The following is an 18,045-nucleotide window of genomic DNA, read 5'->3' as shown; positions in this document are numbered from 1 at the left end:
ATGTGTCTATGAGTCTATCAGGCAATGGAGAATTATTATCTACGATCCAGTAAGTAGTGTGCTCAGAATTATTTTGTGGGACTAGAATTTAAATATCGGGGCTGATTTAGAGGCTGGAAGGACTGCAGGCTAGGAGACCTGTTGGGAGGTCTTTGGATAAGTAGATCTGGAGCCTGGAAAGCAATATAAATGGCAACTATAGATTTGGGAAGTTTTGGCACAAGCAGGACACATGAAGCCAGGGCAGGAGACAAGACTAGCCAGGCAGCAGAGATGCCAAAAGGAAACGCCCACAGTAAACCTTCCTGCAGGGACAGAGGGCCCTTCATGAGGACTAGAAAGGGAGGTCGGGGCAAGAGGAGAACCAGCGCTGGGTAGAGAAACAAAAGCCAAGAGAAGTAGCTAAAGAAAGGTGTGATTTTGATGGGAAGAGAGGCAGAATGGAAAGCAGGGAGACAGGCGAGGCAAGTGAGATATTTTTATCACACCTGTCAGTTTTCTGTTGGCTTTCAAGCTGAAACATATTTGCATATTCATAAATAATAAAATCCAGGAAATTAGGAGTAACTGCTGATAAAGAAGAGAAGGGATAACGGATAAAACAAAGTCCTGGAGGAAGCAGGAAAGAAAGCAGATTCAGAGAAAGGTGGGGGAATTTTTCTTGAAGGTATAAATACATACATATTCATACGCACAGGTGCATGGTTAAACATGCATGAAATATGTATATATGTACATTTGTAGGGGTTTTGTGGGTTTTTTTGGGGGGGTGTCCATATATTTAGTTTATTTTAAAAAAAATTTAAGGAGTTCCCGTCGTGGCTCAGTGGTTAACAAATCCAACTAGGAACCATGAGGTTGCGGGTTCGATCCCTGGCCTTGCTCAGTGGGTTGGGGATCCAGCGTTGCCATGAGCTGTGGTGTAGGTGGCAGACGCAGCTCGGATCCTGCATCGCTGTGGCTGTGGCGTAAGCCAGCAGCTACAGCTCCGATTAGACCCCTAGCCTGGGAACCTCCCTATGCCATGGGAGCAGCCCAAGAAATGGCAAAAAGACCAAAAAAAAAAAAAAATTAACATATGGCAACTATGTGAGATGATTAATGATTTCATAATGTATTTAATACATGTATTAAATTGTATCATACACCTTACATACATACAGTTTTGTCAATTCCACCTAAGTAAAGCTGGAAAAGTTACATTAAATTTTAAAACTATCTTCTGATCTGTATACATGATCTTCTCCATTTATTTACATTAAAAAAAATCTCTTCTGGCAGTATTTTATAATTCTTAGTTTTTATAAGAATTTTATAATTCTTAGCTTTGAAACGGGGTTAAATATAAAAAGATGTTTTTCATTTTAATGCATAGTTGTTTGCTACTGGTATAAAAATACGGTTGATTTGTATCATTTTCGTACGCTCCAAATAAACAAATAAATACATACCTGGAGCTTTCCTGTGCCTAGCTGAAGTCAAATATAGTCTAGCTCTGCAAAGAGACCTCAAAATGCAGCAGGAACGACCATACAACTTTCTCTGAGAGTGGAGGGAATGAGAGAAAGCTGCCTGCAGAGATAAGATAAATGAACAGGAGAGGGAATGATAAGATGAAGGATTGTTCCCTGAGTCTCGAGGTCTCAGTTAAGCAGCAGGAAAGTTCAGTTGAGAGGGAGGAGCAAGAATTTCCACAGAGGTCGAAGTTGTACAGTCACTGGGAGAATAATTTAACAGGACGGAGGGGGCGTCAGGTGGCTTAACATGCAGTAAAAATTGTTGCGATGCCTGCATCGTCTTCTTCACATCCTGACCAGGTAAGCGGAGGGGAGCGCTGGTCAGCTTGAGTTGAAGTGGAGAACACACCGGTTAGATCTCACTGAAGTCCGAGCATTTCCACGGAGGATGCCGCAGACACTAAGTGGGCCTGAGACGTCACCCGTCCTGTGAGGTGGACACGCCTAGACCAGGGAGGAAAGAAAGTAGAAACGGTCCCACATCAGTGGTTCACAGACTCTTGCAGGAATCAGTCACCCGGTGACCTTGCTAAACGATCCAAGGTCAGGGTTTCTGCGCATTTGGTGTGTGGTGGGGAACTTGCGAGTCTGGGCCTCTGGGGAAGCGCCGCTGCACACCGCCCTTCATGTCCTGGGTGACAGTGCCACGCTTCAGAGCCACCTACGTGACTCAGGAAGCCCCACCCAGTCCACCAAGGCTTCCACAGGTGAAACGTAATGTAACACACCAGTAAGACCATAATTATGCTATTTTCGAGATCAGAAAACTGTTTCTTGGAAAAGGCAGTAACTTGTCCAAAAATCACATGATCTAACTGACAGACCTCTGAACCAGAATTCTTCTCGCCCTGTCCAGTGTTATTTCTCAATGCCACAGCCGCCTTCCCTGCCTTGGTAATCGTCCGAACACCTGCAACTGGGGGAAAAGGGGCAGAGGGGCTGCAGTGCCCTCTACTCCCAGCCCTACTTTTCACATAGTCTGCTGGGCAGAGGCCAGTGCTCTTTGGGGGGGAGACGGCAGTCCTTCGTGAGCCTGGGGCTTGTGCACAGCTCACCTACCCATAGAGGTTACAGAGATTGTCTTTCCTTTTCTGACTGTCCCCACTCTTTTCAGCACGTGTGGCCCTCTACTGAGTCTGGCAATGTTTTCGAGCCCTGTAGATGCCTGAAAGTCTTATAGGTAGCTGTAAAAGGGAGCCTCTGAATAAGCACCCAGAGCCTGTCTGTGGGCAGGGCCTAGAGCTATGTTTGTTGTGCAGATGCTGTGTGTGATATTCTTACAGAGAATATGCATGTGTGCAGAGCCCATCATGGTTGCAGGACCTGTATGTGCAGAACTTGTAGCTAATTGCAAGCCTTTTTTTTTTTTTTTTGTCTTTTTGCCATCTCTTGGGCCGCTCCCTGGCATATGGAGGTTCCCAGGCTAGGGGTCCAATTGGAGCTATAGCTGCCGGCCTACACCAGAGCCACAGCAACGTGGGATCCGAGCTGCATCTGCAACCTACACCACAGCTCATGGCAATGTCGGATCCTTAACCCATTGAGCGAGGCCAGGGATCGAACCTGAAACCTCATGGTTCCTAGTCGGATTTGTTAACCACTGAGCCACGACGGGAAGTCCAAGCCTTTTTTTTTTTTGGTCTTTTTCAGGCTGCACTCAAGGCCCATGGAGGTTCCCAGCCTAGGGGTCGAATCGGAGCTATAGCTGCTGGCCTAAGCCACAGCCACAACAATGCGGGATCCCAGCCGCATCTGCTACCTACACAACTCACAGTAACGCCTGATCCCACGGAGCAAGGCCAGGGATTGAACCCACATCCTCATGAATGGTAACTGGGCTCTTAACCCACTGAGCCACCACGGGAACTTCCTGATTGCAAGCCTTTATGTGCACTCTGCTAATATAGACTAAGTCTGAAGCCCCTTTTTTTCTTATGCCCCAGGGGAGGGCTCTGCAGAGCACCATGGCCCTTTTCTCTGCTAACAACGTAGCTGCTGTGAACGACTCTGATACTCGCAGGGCCGGATGCTTCCTTACCGGCATCCCAGGGCTGGAGCACCTTCAGATCTGGCTCTCCATTCCCTTCTGCTCCATGTACGTAGCTGCCCTGGCAGGCAACGGCGTCTTGATCTGTGTCATCGTCTCCCAGCCACGCCTGCATGGGCCCATGTACGTCTTTCTGTCCATGTTGGCCAGTGCCGACGTCCTGCTGTCCACAGCCACCATGCCCAAAGCCCTGGCCACCTTCTGGCTCGGTTCGAGCCACATCTCCTTTGATGGCTGCCTCACCCAGATGTTCTTCATCCACTTCCTCTTCGTGGCTGACTCGGCAGTGCTCCTGGCCATGGCCTTCGACCGCTACGTGGCCATCTGCTCCCCTCTGCGATACACCGCCATCCTCACCAGCACGGTCATTGGGAAGGTCGCCACTGCCACGCTGGCCCGCAGCTTCATCATCATGTTTCCATCCATCTTTCTCCTCAAGCGCCTGCACTACTGCCGGGTCAACGTCATAGCCCACACGTTTTGTGAGCACATGGGCATCGCCCGTCTGTCCTGTTCCGACATCTCCGTCAACGTCTGGTATGGGCTGGCCGCTGCCCTGCTCTCCACAGGCCTGGACGTCATCCTTGTCGCCGTCTCCTACATGCACATCCTCCGAGCTGTCTTCCACCTCCCTTCTCGGGATGCCCGGTGCAAGGCCCTGAGCACGTGCGGCTCCCATGTCTGTGTCATCCTCCTCTTCTACACCCCCGCCCTCTTTTCTGTCTTTGCCTATAGGTTTGGCGGGAGACGCATCCCACGCTATGTCCACATCCTTCTGGCCAACCTCTACGTGGTCCTTCCGCCTGTGCTCAATCCCATTATTTACGGAGTGAGGACCAAGCAGATTTTGGAAGGGGCGAAACAGATGTTTTCAAAGCTTGCCAAAGGCTCTAAATAAATGCTCCCGACTTGACCGCAACTCAATCTCTTTCTATACCTATTAATGTCTCTATTTTTATATTCACTCTCTCCTCATCTGTATGCTATCCCTGTATTAGTCTCCTCCGTGTTCTAATTACTTAAATACATGTTCTACTCAAATCCACCTCTGATTAATTTTCTTAGAAATCTATAGAAATACTCACTGCTCTTTCTTCCATCTATTATTCAAATAACTTCTGACACCTCATCACCTCAAGGAAAACTAGGGAAAATGCGACAACTTACCTGGAATCTCAGCACCCACTTTCACTTTCTCCTTGATGTGGGACCCAAGCCCTTGTATTATTTTGACATTTAGATTTGTTCGTTCAACATCTTTCTCACAATAGGAACCTCTGAGAACTGTCGTGTCTAGAAATTCTTAGTCCCCTAGGGTGATATTTTCATTACCAGCTACACACGTTTAGAATGACACGCATTTAAATAGTCAAGTTCAGAGAGGCTAACACACAGCAGCACAAGTATGTGGACACATCCATTTATCATCAGCTTAAATATGCACATGCCATTTCAAAAACTTTTATCCAATAAGTCTAGGCTAATGTTACCGGTTCCAGACAGAGCTTTCTTTAAAATGTAGATACTCACATAGGGATAGAATAGTCTTTTCCATCCAAGTATGATTTGTATTTTAAAAACATAGTCATCTTTAAATTAAGAAGTCAAATACCTACTCACATCTAATAGACATGAATTTGTGCATTATTTCATTACTTGTTAAAGAAATATAAACTTCTATATGTAGTTCAGTAGCTTGCTCACTAATCATTAATTATTAACACCAGCGATGAGTCTAGCCTGATGTCCTCTAGATTGAGAAGTGTAAGTCTGCCTGAATTTTAGCCTAAAACCAACTCATCCTCAAAGACCTAGCTCACATCTCAACACCGTGTACATCCGTACCCAACCCACAGTCAAATATCCACCTTTTAAGATTTTCCACCTCTTTTCATCTAGATGACTATTTTGTTGGGGCCTGAGAATATTTTTTCTTGTCTTATTAGAGTTCTTTTTCCTGTCTGTGCCTTTATTCCTTGTCTAAAATGCATTCTTTGAGGAAAGGTTGTTTGGGAAGGCTTTTTATCTCTATTGTTCCACAGCTTAAGAACCTGCTCATAGCAAATACGCAGTAGGTATGAATGTGCATAAAATTCTTATTTTAAATATTTTTTAACATCACTTTTCTGTTCAACATGTATTCTTCTTTGAGTGAGCTCTTCTCAGGCCTGGGATTCAGTGTCAAAAAGAGGAGAAGATGGTGCTAGGTGCTAAGAAACGTGATCTTTTTTTTTTTTTTTGGAAACGTGATCTTAAAGCCTGGATCTACCACTTACTTGTTCGATGGGTTTGAGAGGTTGCATGATTCCAGTGAACTTTGTTTTCTACTCGTTGATAAAGAAGTTGAGGATGATATAACGGTATTTGTCTACTACATGGTAAGCATTCAGTAACTGTTCAGTTCATTTTTCTCTCTTTCCTTTCCACATAGCTTTCTGCATCCTGGAGACAGCATAATTAAAATTAAAGAGAGACATGTTAGTACTTATTATATGGAGGAGGGGTACTAAGTTTTGGGATTTTGAATTTTTGTTGGAATTTTGACTCTTCTGCATACTGTATGACTTTAGGCAAGCTGCTCACCTCTCCATGTCTCACTTTGCTCATATTTAAAAGGGGAATACTGGGATTGCCTGTTGTGGCCCAGCAGAAACGAATCAGACTAGTATCCATGAGGATGCGGGTTCGATCCCTGGCCTTGCTCAGTGGGTCGGGGATCCGGCATTGCCGTGAGCTGTGGTGTAGGTCACAGATGAGGCTCAGATCTGGCATTGCTGTGGCTGTAGTGTAGGCCGGCAGCTACAGCTATGATTGGACCCCTAGCTGGGAACTTCCATATGCCACGGATGCGGCCCTAAAGAGCAATAACAATAATAAATAAAAAGGAAATATTAATAGTACCTTTTTCATAATGACTCGATGAGGAATATAGAGTACATATATGAGATATATATATATATATATGTGTGTGTGCTTGTGTATATATATACACTAATATATCTTATAATAGTGTTTGACATATAATAAATACTTTACAAATAATAGCTTTCTTTGTATTGCTGTTTTAATTATTATTAATAGCTCATCCAACTCAAATCATAGCTCATCACCTTATAATTAATAAAGAGTTGTCCTGAGACCTAAGCCTATTGCATGGGTTATACTATAATTTTGTTTATTTAATGACAAATCAGAAGAAGGAAACAAGAACAAAAGGAAAAATATTTTACTATGTTTACAATAATTGAACTCCACCACATATAACTTTAAAATATCAAAATTAGGAGTTCTCGTCGTGGCTCAGTGGTTAATGAATCCAACTAGGAACCATGAGGTTGCGGGTTCGATCCCTGGCCTTTCTCAGTGGGTTAAGGAACTGGCGTTGCTGTGGCTCTGGCATAGGCCGGTGGCTACAGCTCCGATTGGACCCCTAGCCTGGGAGCCTCCATATGCCGTGGGAGCGGCTCAAGAAAAGGCAAAAAGACAAAAATAAAAATTAAAATAAAAAAATAAAATATCAAAATTAAATTACTTAAAACTCTTTATAGACATTGCCTTAGTACGACTATGCCAGTCAAGACACAGAGACTTTCTGCTTATTTTGCAGACACAGCAAATCACTTCCTCTTCAGAGCTGGTACTCGTTCGTCCTCTGGCCTGAAATGCTCTCTTTTTATGTCTTTATATAACTCACTCCTTCCACTCAGTTTTCTGTTTATACGTCTCTTCCACCAAGACATTGCTATAATCTTTCAGTAAAATAAATAAATAAATAAATAAAAATAAATAAATGAAATAAAATAAACCTCCTTTTTTCTTACTTGAAAGAAAAGAAAACAAAAAACAAAAAACCACCATAAGCGAAGTCAAAAGTCAGTAGCAAACTGGGGAGAAATGTTTTCAAATTATGTTATAGATAAAAAGCTAATTTTCCCTTACAATGTAGGGGGAAAATGATCAAGAGTTTGATGCTAAAGAGGGCAAAACATGGACATTTTGTTGCAATCGTGTTTCACTCTCATCCAAGAGGTGGAATCAAGTCAGGTATGTTGAGGCGCACATCTGGGAGAACAGAGTTTCTACAGGTTAAATGCCTAAAAGTGGAACTTCAGATATTTATTTTTAATTGTAAAATTAGCATGTGTTATTGGAAAGGAATTAGATTTAACTAATTCTTATTAGTAAAGAATTAGGTTTGAAAAGTGGAAAGCAAAGTGTCTCCAATGCTGTTTCCCCAAAAGTAACATGTTCTTGCCCAGAATCAAAGGAAGAAGACCCTTTTCTATTTCCTTCCTTCCTTCCTTCTCTTTCTTCTCTTTCTTTCTTTCTTTTTCTTTCTTTCCTTCCTTCCTTCTTTCGAAATACCTTCATGTAAGAACCACCACAAGGGAGCCTTGCCTCGTGGGTTGAGGGCTGAGTATCTGAGAGGGAGATTGAATAAGGAAGGTAAAATCCAGCAGGTAAGATATAGTTTATGGGGGAAAAATTACCGAGGGGTTTGAGCCATTTCTCCTCACGGAGCCCCTATTGCTCTTCCAAGGTGCCCTCTCAGCCCTCACCTAACCTTATTCTGGAGAGTTATTCTCACACATGCCCAAATAAATGATGGCTTTACTATTTCAACTGGGCAGATTTCAAAAGTATTCAAATTGAAACAACGCTAAGAAGAAAAAGCCAGAACAGTTCCTTCCTCATCCCTCTTGCATTTTCCAAGGCCTCAGAGCCCTCAATTTCATTATTTTATTTTATTTATTTTTATTTTTATTTTTTGTCTTTTTTTAAGGGCTGCACCCACGGTATATAGAAGTTCCCAGGCTAGGGGGTCGAATCAGAGCTACAGCTGCCGGCCTGCACTACAGCCACAGCAACTTGGGATCCAAGCCGCATCTGCGGTGACCTACACCCCAGCTCACGGCAATGCCAGATCCTTAACGCACTGAGTGAGGCCAGGGACTGAACCTTTGTCCTCATCGATGCCAGTGAGATTCATTTCCACTGAGCCACAACGGGAACTCTTCCATTTCATTATTTTAAAATTTAGCCCTAAAAAACATCCAATGGTTTTAGATAAATTTTTGTGCATGTGCGTATGTGTTTCCAGGTATCACAGCCTACTGTTGGTCAGCATCCTTTATTTATTTACTTATGCTGTCTTTATGAATGAGAACGTTTTAAAAAAACCTTTATCGGACTATGTCCATATCAATTATAATTTGGATTCAACTAACCTAAGGTGTCTGTTCCATTTTAGCAAACTTTGGCTAACTGCTCCTACCTCACCTCGCCTCATATCCTTCCTCTCGGTCCTTCACCCCTCAGGCTCACTAGCCTTGAATAAGTTGAGAGACTTCAAGGGCAGCACATCCATGGGTGAGAGACTGAGCCAGGCTGAGCATGACCACACGCTCATTTTTGGAGAAGTGGGAAATAGGACCAGAGTCCAGAACAAGCAAGGATCACCTCCGTCCCTATGGAAGTCACTCAGGATCAGGATAAGAGGATAATTATAGTGGGGTGGGGGAAGGAGAAAAGAGAAGAGATAAGACAAAGAAAAACAAAGATCAGAAGCAGGAGGAGGAGCCACCTGGGAACAAAGGAATAACTGGGGATGAGTAGATAACTGCAACATTGAAGATGAGTGACACTGTACTATGATAAAGTGATATAAAGAGGCTTTTGTTTTACAGTTTAAGAGAAGGGAGGGAATCAGCGAGGACAAGGATGACAACTGTCAGGGATGACAACTAGCCCCACCTCCCGGCCAGCAGAGCTGAGAAGTTTGGAAGAAAATAAACACACATACTCTGGAGAGCCCGTTTTCAGTTAGGCAAGAAAGCAAAGAGAATATTCCAAGAAGATCTTGCTGACGGCTGACTGTGAGTCCTGGATTGTCTAGTACGGGATTTCAAATGTTGGAGAGGGATCGTGTATGGGCTCAAAACTAGGCATGTCCAGACCCTCATGGAGATAAGACTCTGAGTCAGAACCTTGCATCCTGAGCTTTTTGCATAAAATGCATAATAGCCATTTTCCTAAAGGTCTCCAGGCAGTGAGTGGTGGTGAGTGTTTTGAGGAGAGAGGTGTGAGAATGGAAACGTGGAGGGTGGCGGAGGGGCTGGCCTTCTCTTGGAGCAGGGGGGCTCACCCTTGAATCTTGGGGCAGTGAGCCCATCACGCCATTCTCCTTTTAGACGGGGGAACGTCACCTATACTCCGCAAGGCTCTTTTCCGCCTTCAGGACACAATGTTAGGCTCCGGACCCTTTTAAGTGCTTATGAAAATGTCTGAATCCTAAAAAACCAAACACCTGGATCCTGAAAATCGTATAAACTTAAAGACTCCCTAATATAGCAAGGAGGAAATCTGTCTAACCAAAATTAACCAATGGCAAACTCTCTTAACCATAGTTATGCTTCAATTCAACTCTCACAATGAGTTATTTTTACCTCTGGGATGGAGGCATGTTTTTCTTTGTTTTAAACTGTGGTGGAAAAGTAAGCACCGCTGAGGTGGAAACCTCAGTATCACCACCTCCCGGCCCTGATAGTATCAGAGCCCTTTGTACCTGCAGTTATTTAAATCCTATCAGGGCTCTTCCTAGCTCAGGACACGCATGCCTTACCGTTCCCACTTCTGGAATGGTGCTGTAGCTTGGTCTAGACCTGTAAAGACTCAATTCAGCTCTATAGGAGGATTTTCCGGCCCCTCCTGTCTTTTCAAGGCACTTCCCCAACGTGAGAAGCTCGCCTTACTTTCTGTCTTCATCTGTATATGCAGCACCAGGTGAATAAAGCCCGGTGGCCCTCACCTACCCTACAGGACTTCAGCAGTTGGCCAGTGTGGGATGAAGAAATACAGGGAATCTTGCAGGTTTGAAGTGTGACCCAAGCTTGAGGAAAAAGCACAGCCACGCTGATCTCAGGCCACCAAGTGGCTGTGTCAAGGTCAAAGTCCAGAAGACCCTGACCCAGGAAGCTTGGGAGAAGGGAGAAGCAGCCCTCAAGCCCTGGAGAAAGGCATTCAGCCAAGAGATGAGAGGAGATTGAGAGGCCAGCAGCCCATGCATTTCTTCCTCTTTTGGCTAAAGAGGTAAGCTCAGTTTCTCTTTTTGTTTTTAAAAATTTGAATTAGTACTTCATTGAAATGTAATTTATATACTATACAATTCACCTATTTCAAGTGTATGATTCAGTATTGTTTGTATCATATTCATAGAGCCATACCACTTGCAACACAATTTATGTTATTTTATTTTATTTTTTGTCATTTTAGGGCTGTGCTTGCAGCATACGGAGGTTCCCAGGCTCAGGGTCAAATCGGAGCTGTAGCTCCTGGCCTACGACACAGCTCATGGCAATGCCGGATCCTTAACCTGCTGAGCAAGGCCAGGGATCAAACCCATGTCCTCATGGATACTAGTCGGGTTCGTTACTGAGAAAACGGGAACTCCCGACCACAATTCATTTTAAAACATTTCCTTTACCCCCCTTTCCCAACAAAAAAGTTATCCTTTTATTTATTTTTAATTTTTTTTACATTTTAATTATTTTCTTTAATAGCTTTATTGAGTTAGAATTCACACATTATACAATTCACTCATTTTTTTTTTTTTTTGGCTGTGCCTGCAGCATGTGGAAGTTCCTGGGCCAGGGATCGAACCTATGCCAGAGCAGTGAAAATACCAGATCCTTAACTGCGAAGTCTCTAAGGAACTGCAAGGTATCCTTTTGTAATCACCCACCTTTTCTCCTATCCCAGCCCCAGCCCTAGGCAACTACTAACCTCCCTTCTCTCTTTATAAATTTACCGGTTAGTTCTGGACCTTTGAAATAGATGGAAGCGTACAATGTGTGATCTTTTGGGACTGATTTCTTTCATTTTGCACGTTTTCAAGGTTCATTTATGTTGCTACATGTATCAGTACTTCGTTCCTTTTGATGGCTGAGTAATATGCCATGGTAAGGCTCTGTCACATGGTGCTTATTTATCCACTTGTAGGTTGATGGGCATTTTAATTATTTCTACTTCTTGGCTGTTATGAATGATGCTGCTGTGGCCCTTCAAGTGCAAGCGTTCATGTGGAATTATGTTTTCATTTCTCTTAGATTCACACCTAGAGGTAGATTTGTTGAGTCATATGATAACTATACTGAACCCTTTGAGGACCTGAAGAGTAGATGCCTCATATTTAGACTTCTGTTTTAGTTTTCTTGGAGCTTATGCTTCAGCCGTCATTTCTCCAAGAAGATGATAATCTCTGCCCATTTTATTTTCTTGGGTTGTCACGAAAATTGACTGTTTGCTTGAAACTCTTTGTGAAATTAAATGTACTATATACACAAGAAGAAAGAGGAATAGCAGAGAATTGGTTCACAAAAATGGGCTTTCCAGCTACTTATCAGACTAGACATTTGCACAGCAAAAAGCAGTGTCTCTGGATGTGTTCGGTGCAGGGCAGACCTGAAATTGCCACTTCCCTATGCTTTGTTTCAAGTCAACATCCAGGACTCAGCTGAAGCCACAGGAAGACGACAAAAGAGAATGTGGTAGAAGGGCTAAGAAAGGAGGTGGCTCCTTATCGCGGCTTCTTTCCACCTAAAAAGAGAGACCCCTTTCTCCACCCTCCTGGGTCTCACTCGGGAGATAACTAACATTCTCTAATAACACACCACTGTTTCAGAGGTCAGTCCGTCCTAGTTTAACTTCTTGAAGTCTTTGGTTATAACAAGCACAGAACATCTGGCTGAAGTGCAGCACCACGCTCAGTATCCTGGAGTCCAGGTTGTCTGGAGTCTTTCCTAGTGTCCAAAGGAACACAGACTCTCCGCCCTCAGAATCAAAACCACGGCTTCACAGAGGACAAATCTGCCCTGCTGTTCAGGTGCCTAAGGGACAAGGACAAGTCAGGCAAGGACAATCTGACTAACGTGACCTTTGTCCCACAGAAGAGGCTTTTATAGTGAGTGAGTAAGTATGGAAAAACTTCAGAAATTCCAGCATCTAGGTTACGGGTATTCTATGGCTTGGGGGCAAGACTTGAGCTCTCTCTCTCTCTACAGTGATGGAAATCGTGGGTTCTAATGCTACAACTCCCAGAACCGATTCAGAAATTGAAGAGGCAGGGGAGTCAACGCAATTCTAATCATGAGATCAACGGGCAGAACACAGCTCCGTCTGCAATTGCCGGGGACCAATAAATGACCAAGTTTTCAGCAGTGAAAGCAATATGAGGACACAGGAAAAGAATCACCAGTCCCGAGACTCCTTTTTCTCTGGATACCACACTGACTTTGAGAACTTGCCCACTTCTCTTACCAAGGACACCTGCCTATTCCTGCTGGTCATGAATCCTTCATACCCAGAGCAGCAACCCATAGCGGCTCAGTTTCCCATCTTCCCTACCCTGTGATTCTTGCAGGGACTCATACCACATGTCACAAGATAAAGTAACTAACACTCCCCATCCCAACCTCACCCATGTATTTCTTTCTCCTGTAAATGAAAAGAAAAACAGGTTTAGTCCCAAAACCACAGAACACTGCCCCCTGACGGAGAGGCTGAGTATTGCAGTCATAATAGCGAGGTGAGGGTCCAGGTTTGTTCTGGTGAGCAAACAAGGGGTATGAGAAGATACAAAAATAAGAACTCCAGGGAACAGAGCCCGAGAGATATAGATGAAGCTATTTCACTTTCTTTCAGTGATCAGATCTATGAAACGGAAGTCATGTACTGTCTTCCTTTCTTCCTTTCAGCCAATTCAGAATAATTAGTACATTTCGTATATTGCTCTATCCTCTAGACAGACAGATATTAATATAGAAATGATCCCTAGCCTTAAAGAGCTCCTATCTCCTATATAATGGTAGCACATGGCATTAATCCTGGCATAGTATGTTGACTCACAGATCTATAGTAAAATCGAATTGTTAGGGAACTGTTGACTGAAACTGCCTACCCTGGCCAGGCATGATAACAACTGCTTGTGTGAGTTGTCTCACAATAGGAGGACCCAGTAAGGAAAATGATGCTGCCCTGAAAACTAACCAGGAGGATTTGGGAGGGGCCAAGAGGAGGGAGGAGATGACCACCCTCCCACAATTCCCGGCATGGGAATCCACCTTGGCTGAGAGATGCGTCAGACCAAACATGGGCCATGCAGGATGACTGGCCAGAGACAACCCAGAACCGAACTCTGTTACCATAAAACTCGAGGCAGGGAGCCACCAGCCACAGAGCAGAGCCTTTCTCCTGGGCTTCCCTACCCTGCTGCCCTCCTCCTGGGCCCCCTCCCAAGAACGTCTTTTGCTTTGTCATCACACTGGTCGCCTCAGGCAATTCTTTTGTGAGGGTTAAAGAGGAGTCCACCCTCAAGTCTCCCTAGCTGCAAGGTGGTGGCAACACTTTACTTGGAAATCAGGATTTAGTAATCTCATTTGAATGCTATCCGGGGAATGCTAACTTGGTTTAAAACAACAACAACAAATGCACGTTTGTTTTTTGTTTTCTAGCCAATGGCTTTATCTCCATTATTCCCCACTTTGGTGTAAAGGGTGTCTTCACCATCTTTCTAACAGCTTAATGCGAAAATCAATCTTGATTCTTCCTTTTCCTCCCTCCGATACGCTGCTGTCACTGAGCCTAACCATTCCATCTCAGCAACTTGTTTCAGCAGATCCTTCACAGTCTCACTTTAGTTTCATTGGGACTATTTCCATAGTCATTGAATTGATCTCCCCGATGGCAGCATTGTGTACCCCCAAACCCCCATCTATCCAGCCACCCAGCAGATCTATCCAAAAGACAAATAATTAAATTTTCCATTGCTTATAAGAGAATGAAATTGAACCCCAGGGAACAGATATTTATTGGATGGAACGTTGCTGAGCACACGCATTACGGAACAATGCGTCTATTCAGTACCTGATCTGCTAGGTAATGATAGGCAAACAGATGTAAATTGAGTTCCTGAGCGGTTCACCGTGAAGGAGAAGTTCCATCTTTCACTAACTCCTCTGCGATAAGCTGAACTTCAAACACAAACATACATACACATCACACACCTTCGTGGTTTCCCAGCAAGGTCAGGACAGTTCACTGGGGCTAAGGATGTGGTCCTGGAAAATAGATTATCCACGTGCAAAATAATAAAACAACCTCTATCTCACACAGTGAAAGCGAACTTAAAATAGATCATGGATCTAAGTGTAAAGCTAAATTATAATACTTTTAGAAAAAAAAATGTGAGTAGATCTTTATGACTTTGGACTAGGCAAAGCCTTCATAGATACGACATCAAAAGTATATTGAGATTTCATCACAATTAAAAACTTGTTGCTCAAAGGGTCCGATCAAGAAAATGAAAAGCTAACCTTTCAAATGGGAGAAGATATTTAGAAATCACACAACTCATAAGACTTGTATTTAGACTATATAAAGACTTCTTTCTTAATCAGACAAAGACAACCCATTAAGTCGGAAGAGATATTTCTCAAGAAAGATGTAAATGAATAGTAAAGTACATGACAAGGTGATACCACCATTAGCCCTTAGGGAAATGTAAATTAAAATAGTGATGAGATGCCACTTCACACCAAGCAAGATAAGGGTAATATACAGGTATTGGCAAAGATGAGGAGAAACTGGAACCCTCTTATACCCCTAGTGGGAATGCAAAACTACAATCACTCTGGAAAACAGTCTGGAAGATGCTCAAAAGAGTAAATACATGATCCAGTAGTTCTGTTTGTAGGTGTATACCCAAGAGAAATAAAAAGTCTACATTAAAAAAAAAAAAACAACCTGCACAAGAAAATTCATAGCTGCATTATTCATAATAGCTAAAAAGTAAAAACACCCCAAACTTCTAAAAACTGATGAACGGGTAAACAAAAGGTGAAACATTCGTGGAATTTTGTTCAGCCATCAAGGAACAAAAAGTCCTCACACAGGATTCAACATGGATGATCCTTGAAAATATCGTGTTCAGTCACCAGCCTTCTGTCCCCACGTTTATCTGGGCCCCTCCTGCCCCTGCCACTCACCTTCCCAGACCAGGTCTGCTTCCTTGGGGCAGAAAGTTTAAGCTTCCTTTTCTTCTGGGAATTGCTGTGCTATGGAAACCCTCTGATTACAGTTCGGGGCTTTACTGGGGATGTATTAGCTTTTCACATATTCCTGAGGACCCAAGAGCCAACGTGTACACTCTCTTCAAAATACAGATTAACATTACAGAGGTAGCTGAAAGTACCTGTCATATAAGCTTACATTTTATGGCCTTAATTTGAAATGGATAAACGTTCATGATCTTTTTGCAAAACATACCATCCCGGTGCCAGCTGGTTACCTTTCCTTCCCCGTCGTACAGCTTTCGATGTTTTTGTTCCGACGTTTTCACTGAGAGGCTAATAATGGTGTCCAGATGTTTTCTCAGCGCGATGCACACTGATGGGACGTCGGGAAGCTCCAGGAAGACGACGTACCAGGGCCAGCCCGGGCCTTCAGGTGTTTCCCAAGGCCTCCGACTTTGCGGCTCACCAGGTAGGCGGAAGAGGGCTCTCCCGCAGCTGGATGGGGCCCTGGCGACCCCACCCCCGGAGTGCGGGCCCTCGGCGGCGCTGGACAAATCGGCCCCGTCGGCAGCATCTCCTCCCCCCCGCCCCGCCCCTTGCCCCGGAGCCTCGCTGCTGGGGTGGAGGCGACCGTCGCTCCAGGTCCTCGGCTCCGATCCAGCCCCCGCGACCCCTGAGCAAGTCCCTTGTCTGGCCAGCCCCCGCTGTCCCCGCTGGTCCCGCAGGTTGGTTGCGGGGTGCGCGGGTGGAGGCAGGATGAGCGGCCTCTGCAGGTTTGAGGGGACCCAAGGTTGGGAAGGGAGCCCGCGCCACCCCCCCCTGAAGAGGCAGCTTTGAGCCGGGAGCCGTCGAGGTAAAGGTGGTTGGAAAGGTGCCAGGCAGGCCCTGATCCCGGGCGCTGCGGGATGGAGGGGCGGTGGCTCGGGACGTTTTCTCGGGGAGGGACGTCTGGTCGGGGAGTGACCGCGGACCCGGGGACGGGCCGGGATCCGGAGGGCAGCGCCCCTCCCCCACCGCCAGCCTTTCCGCTCCAGGAAGTGAGCACATTTATCACCCCCCCCCCCCGCCCCCGGAGGCCTTGACTCCTCGGGGGAGAGTGGGGCAGGGAGCCTTCCCGGCTCCGAGCGACCTGAGGGTCTGTGCAAAGGCCGGGCCGGCCCCAGGGCTCTTGCATTTCCTCGAAGGGAGCAGGGCGTGCGGTGGAGTTTGGGAAAAAACAAACAAAAAGGTCAAAGGAGTGAGTGTTCTGTGTTCCTCAGACTCTATTTCAAAGTCCCTGGTTCCGAGTTCCCGTTGTGGCTCGGCGGAAACAATCCCACTCGTATCCATGAGGACGCAGGTTCGATCCCTGGCTCCGCTCGGTGTGAAGGCGCCGGGGTTCCCGTGAGCTGTGGCGTAGGCCACACACGCGGCTGGATCTCGTGTGGCTGTGGCTGTGGCTGTGGGGCAGGCCAGCAGCTCTGATTGCACCCCTCGCCTGGGAACTTCCATAGGCCGCGGGTGCGGCCCTTAAAGGACAAAAGGAAAACAACAGAAAACTCTCTGGTTTGCTCAGAAGAGCCTTGATCACTTGGGGGCATGTTCTGTCGCCGGGAGATGTCTGCCGTCTGTGACCTGCCCCACTTAATGGTCCCTCCTAGCAGACGTGACAGGGCGATAAAAGAAATCGGGTCCCTTCCCTTTCGAGCTCGGGATGCAGTTGATTTATCTTTATTCCTTTTTCCATCCTTACTGCAAATGAGCTCAGCGAGTTGAGGGATTTAATCAGTCAGGCAATGGAGACGGCAACGCGTGATTCAGAGCGTGGGTGCTCTGGCCAGAGCGTGTTCAGAATCTGCCTTGACGCCTAAACGCTGGCTGTGTGCCCCCTACCTGCTGCTAGACCTCTGAGCTTCAGTTTCTTCTACGTATAAAATGGACAGAGTCGTTTACATTCTAGAGTTTTGTTGAAGATTAAGTGAGATGGAGGTTTAAATGCACGGAAAGTGCCTGAAAAATGATAAATACTCAAATTATTAAGTTGTTATTATTGACAAACTCGATGCCTAATTTAAAAAAGTGCAAAACAAAAACAATTTTTGAAAGACTAGAATAGGGAATAAAATAAGTAAAAACGCTCTATGATAAAGGAGACTACGACGGCTTCTGACATCTAAAACGTTAAAATACAAGTTTTAAAATTAGGAATTCCAAGTGGAAGATCAGAAGTGTAGAAAAAAAATGCTAATGATTTTATTATCCTAAAACCCCCTCGGCTAGTGGATTATCTAACACGCAGGGAGAAGTAAACCTGCACAGGACAACATTTTAAGAATTTGCAAAGTTATTAAATCATTATAAGGTTAGAATGCATGAGGTAGTGATTCCTTTGAAGGTCACAAAAAATCGTGGCTATGTTCCTTCCGATTTAAAT

The 18,045-nt window shown here is 44.9% G+C and overlaps 2 protein-coding genes and 1 long non-coding RNA gene across 11 annotated transcripts in view; 2 read left to right on the top strand and 1 right to left on the bottom strand.

The window, feature by feature from the left end:
• Positions 1 to 1,339: 1,339 nt before the first annotated feature.
• On the bottom strand, positions 1,340 to 16,192 carry LOC125110837 (uncharacterized). Of its 2 annotated transcripts, none has more exons than XR_007130745.1 (3): positions 15,886 to 16,192; positions 5,841 to 6,006; positions 1,340 to 1,961 (listed from the first exon to the last, which is right to left on the bottom strand). It is a non-coding gene; the product is annotated as an uncharacterized LOC125110837 (long non-coding RNA). The 2 variants fall into 2 exon arrangements; XR_007130746.1 differs by having other exon boundaries at positions 15,908 to 16,192.
• On the top strand, positions 3,452 to 4,462 carry LOC125110834 (olfactory receptor 52B6). Its single transcript, XM_047752467.1, has one exon. The coding sequence runs from the start codon at positions 3,452 to 3,454 to the stop codon at positions 4,460 to 4,462; it is 1,011 nt and encodes a 336-aa protein (XP_047608423.1).
• Positions 16,013 to 18,045, top strand: part of TRIM6 (tripartite motif containing 6) — a 16,394-nt gene continuing 14,361 nt past the window's right edge. For 5 of the 8 annotated variants that reach the window (XR_007130744.1, XM_047752459.1, XM_047752458.1 and 2 more), the window contains exon 1: positions 16,296 to 16,485. The gene's annotated coding sequence lies outside the window, so the exon portion shown is untranslated. Of the gene's footprint in view, positions 16,102 to 16,232; positions 16,486 to 18,045 lie in introns of those variants that run through there. The other 3 variants (XM_047752461.1, XM_047752464.1, XM_047752462.1) reach the window with 2 other exon arrangements.

The sequence above is a fragment of the Phacochoerus africanus genome, chromosome 11 (genome assembly GCF_016906955.1).
Source record: "Phacochoerus africanus isolate WHEZ1 chromosome 11, ROS_Pafr_v1, whole genome shotgun sequence".
Classification (NCBI taxonomy): Eukaryota; Metazoa; Chordata; class Mammalia; order Artiodactyla; family Suidae; genus Phacochoerus; species Phacochoerus africanus.
The sequence above is the reverse complement of the archived record's forward strand: the minus strand, read 5'-3'. Positions and strand labels throughout refer to the sequence as shown.

What these genes read in the sequence shown, in the direction of transcription:
- LOC125110834 (XM_047752467.1), top strand. Translation starts at nt 3,452, where the DNA reads ATGCCCCAGGGGAGGGCTCTGCAGAGCACCATGGCCCTTTTCTCTGCT.